Source organism: Arachis duranensis, chromosome 7 (genome assembly GCF_000817695.3).
Source record: "Arachis duranensis cultivar V14167 chromosome 7, aradu.V14167.gnm2.J7QH, whole genome shotgun sequence".
Lineage (NCBI taxonomy): Eukaryota > Viridiplantae > Streptophyta > Magnoliopsida > Fabales > Fabaceae > Arachis > Arachis duranensis.
In genome coordinates, this window is record NC_029778.3 from 3,991,896 (window position 1) to 3,995,529 (window position 3,634).

Here is a 3,634-nt window from a genome sequence, read left to right on the forward strand (position 1 = left end):
TATTAGAGATATAATTATTCATTGTATTTTTTTTTTGTGAAAACTCAAGTTTACTCGACTTCACGTGAAGTTGATAACTGAGAGTCGTTAGATGATTTAACTGATTTGACTAAATTTTCATCTAACAACTTTTATCTATCAACTTCATGTGAAATCAACTACACCTGAGTTTCCACCATTTTTTTTTATCGATTTAACTTTTTAGAAGAAGTAATTTTATGATATGGCATCAAAATTATTATACTCGAATGATGTAAAGTTTGATTTTTATTATTGTCTAAAAGAAAAAAATAACACAAAAATATCTATACAAAAAATCAGATAAATCTAAAAAAAATTAGAACGTGTTAGAAATATAATCATTCATATATTTTATTTTACGTATCTGTTTAAATTTTTTTTTTTTGAACAAGTGGTTTTGTGAAGAAAAAAAAAAAGAAACACACACTACAAAGAGATAAAAGGAGTGTAAAAAAGTAGGAAAAAGATATGAAACAAAGTTCCAAAACCAAAAGTTCCCTTTCCCATAACAAGCAACCCTCAAATTAAGTCTTAGCTGAAATTTCATTCTCAAATTAAAAGCTAACTTTATTAATATTTTTATTATTATTATTATTATTATTATTATTATTTATTTGTCTTTCTCTTCCTTTGATCACTCTCTTCTCTTCTTCAATCTTCTCCTCTTCTCTTCTTTTCTTCTCTTCTTTTCCATGGCGAATAATGAAGATAAAGACCAATTTCACTTTGACCCTTTCTATTACAACAATCATGAACTCAACCAATCAAACTTTCCCTTGTTTAGAATGATTACTAATACTTCTTCTTCATCTCATCATCATCAAGAAGGGTTTATTGATAACAACACTACAAGTTTCACTGATTGTTTGTTACATGGTAATTCCATGGATTATAACACTCTCTCTAGAGCCTTTGACTTGTCTTGTTCTTCACCTGAAGTCATCTCATCATCCATTGATGAAAACAAGAATCAACTACCATCATCAAGTGTTGTTGGTGGAGACTCAACAACACTCAATTCCTCAGTTTCTTCTTCATCTAATGAAGCTGATGCTTCACTTACTGAAGAAGACTCATCATCCAAAAGTACCAAGAAACATGAGAAGCAACCAAAAGGGTGTCAACAAGAAGAAGAAGAAGATGCAAAGTCCAAGAAAGAGTAGGTTTTTTTTATTATTTTAATATTTTTTTAATTAAATTTTTTATTTTAATAATTGTTTCTTGTAGATCCGTGGAGGGTAGTAAGAAATTAAGAATAGAAGAATTTTAATTAATTAGTTTAATGTCCTTATTAGCTTGATTCCTTCAATTGATGATGAATATAGGATCTCTGATTATATTATCTAATTAATTTTAATTTCTTTTTTTTTTCAAAAGAAAGTTTGAATTACTATACAATTGTATTATGTATGTATATCATGATTTTGTGTCTTTTCAACTATTTATGACTTTTATCATATGAAATGCAATTGGTCAATATTTTCTCTACTCTATAGCTATGTCATCACATTTTGTATATACATGTGTGTGATTTGTTGTATATATATAAGTTTTTGGAATTTGTCTAAAATGGTGGAGACAAACATAGATATATACTACTTATTATTAACCCTAATGATGATAATATTCCTTGCTTTTGAGTTTGGTTATAGTGGGCTACATATATATCATGCTGTGAAATTTGACTAATGTATGTTTTGAAACATTTTAGGAATAATAAGAATAAGCCAAAGAAGAAAGAGAAAAAGCCAAGAGAGCCACGCTTTGCATTCATGACCAAAAGTGAGATTGATCACCTTGAAGATGGATATAGATGGAGAAAATATGGACAGAAAGCAGTAAAAAATAGTCCATATCCAAGGTTTATTTTATTTATTTCCAAATTTATTTCACTATTATTTCTATATATATGTTAAACCTTTCAAAGAAAAATTATATTATGATAGTCTTGTAGTATATCACCACCACCAAGAAAGAACAAAATGATGAATGGTTATGGAAATTCTGATGCCCAAAGTCATCAACAAAGTACATTGATATTGATGACATTCAAGGTCGTATTTTATTATATATATGTCTACTAATAATTATGGTAATAATGTAGATATGTTCATAAGCTCATATTACTTTTAAAAATATATATAATTGGAGACTCAGAAATTCAATAAGGATGTAAGTTAGATTAGTACATGGAGTAAAAGTACCATTAATACTACTACAAATCTGGAAACTAGAAAATTTTATGTAAAAATAGTATTTCACATTTAGTATTCAGTACTTTCACAATTGTAATACATAATTACTTTTATTATTGTAAATTTAATTATTTAATTTTAGGTGAAAACTCAGGTGCACTCGACTTCACGTGAAGTTGATAAATGAGAGCCGTTAGATAATTTGACTGATTTGACTAAATTTTCATCTAACGACTCTCAACTATCAACTTCACATGACTGTACCTGAATTTTCACCTTAATTTTAAGACGGTTATTATCCTAAAAAAATTGATCACTAAATTTTTAGTATCTTAAAATATAAAATATATATATAAAAATTAATTTGATAATTAATTTTTTATGTACAAATAATATTGGATAATAATGTTATATTACAAAAATGCAGGAGTTATTATAGATGCACTACTCAGAAGTGCAATGTGAAGAAGAGAGTGGAGAGGTCATACCAAGACCCATCAATTGTGATCACAACATATGAAGGGCAGCACAACCACCACTGCCCGGCGACGCTGCGCGGCAGCGCCGCCACCGTGTTTGCTTCTTCACCTTCCCTTTTTGCTTCCACATCCCTAATAAGGCCAACAAGTTTCCCCCAAGATTTCCTCTCTCAATTGCTTCCAACTTACACTACTAACAATAGTAACACCCATCAACCACTAATAAATAATAATAATCATCATCAAAACCCTATTTTCCAATTAAACCTTGGCCATAATCCTCATTATCCTCCTCCTCCACCGCCATCACAAGAGCATCAAGAACAACATCATCTTCAATTCCCTCATGACTATGGCTTGTTGCAAGACCTACTACCTTCATTCCCAGGCAAACAAGAACCTTAATTTTGAATTGCACTTCTCAAAATGCAATCTTGTTAGTAGGGTTTAATTATCACCGCTTTGATCCATCTTGCAACCGCAGTTATGATCATGTTGTTATTATTATTATTATTATTATACATTTTTTCTGTAATTTTTATGTATCTTAATATATATAGCTGCAACCGTAATTATGAAATATTATTATATTTAGAAAAGAAAAATCATATTATACTCTTTCCGATTTCCATTATTAATGTATGGCATTGTGGGGCTTTATTTGTAGTGAATTACACTGTGCATATATATTTATTAAAGAGTAGATATATAAGAGATATACCTATTTACACGACTCTTCCTATATTAGTTTTATTTTTTTTTAGAAAAGTAGTTAATGATATAGTATAAGGTGAATTTTAGGTGAAAACTCAGTTGCAGTTGACTTCACGTGAAATTAATAATCTGTTAGATAATTTGACTAATTTGACTAAATTTTTATTTAACGATTCTCGGTTATCAACTTCACTTGAAGTCGACTGCAACTGAGTTTTCACTTGA

General features: G+C 29.0%; 1 protein-coding gene across 1 annotated transcript; it reads left to right on the plus strand.

Moving 5' to 3' along the window:
* Window positions 1-657: 657 nt before the first annotated feature.
* Window positions 658-3,259, plus strand: LOC107496496 (WRKY transcription factor 71-like). Its single transcript, XM_016117765.3, has 3 exons — window positions 658-1,180; window positions 1,733-1,882; window positions 2,644-3,259. Exons 1-3 carry the CDS (start codon window positions 714-716, stop codon window positions 3,098-3,100), a joined length of 1,074 nt encoding a protein of 357 aa, XP_015973251.1. The 5' UTR covers window positions 658-713; the 3' UTR covers window positions 3,101-3,259.
* Window positions 3,260-3,634: the final 375 nt, after the last annotated feature.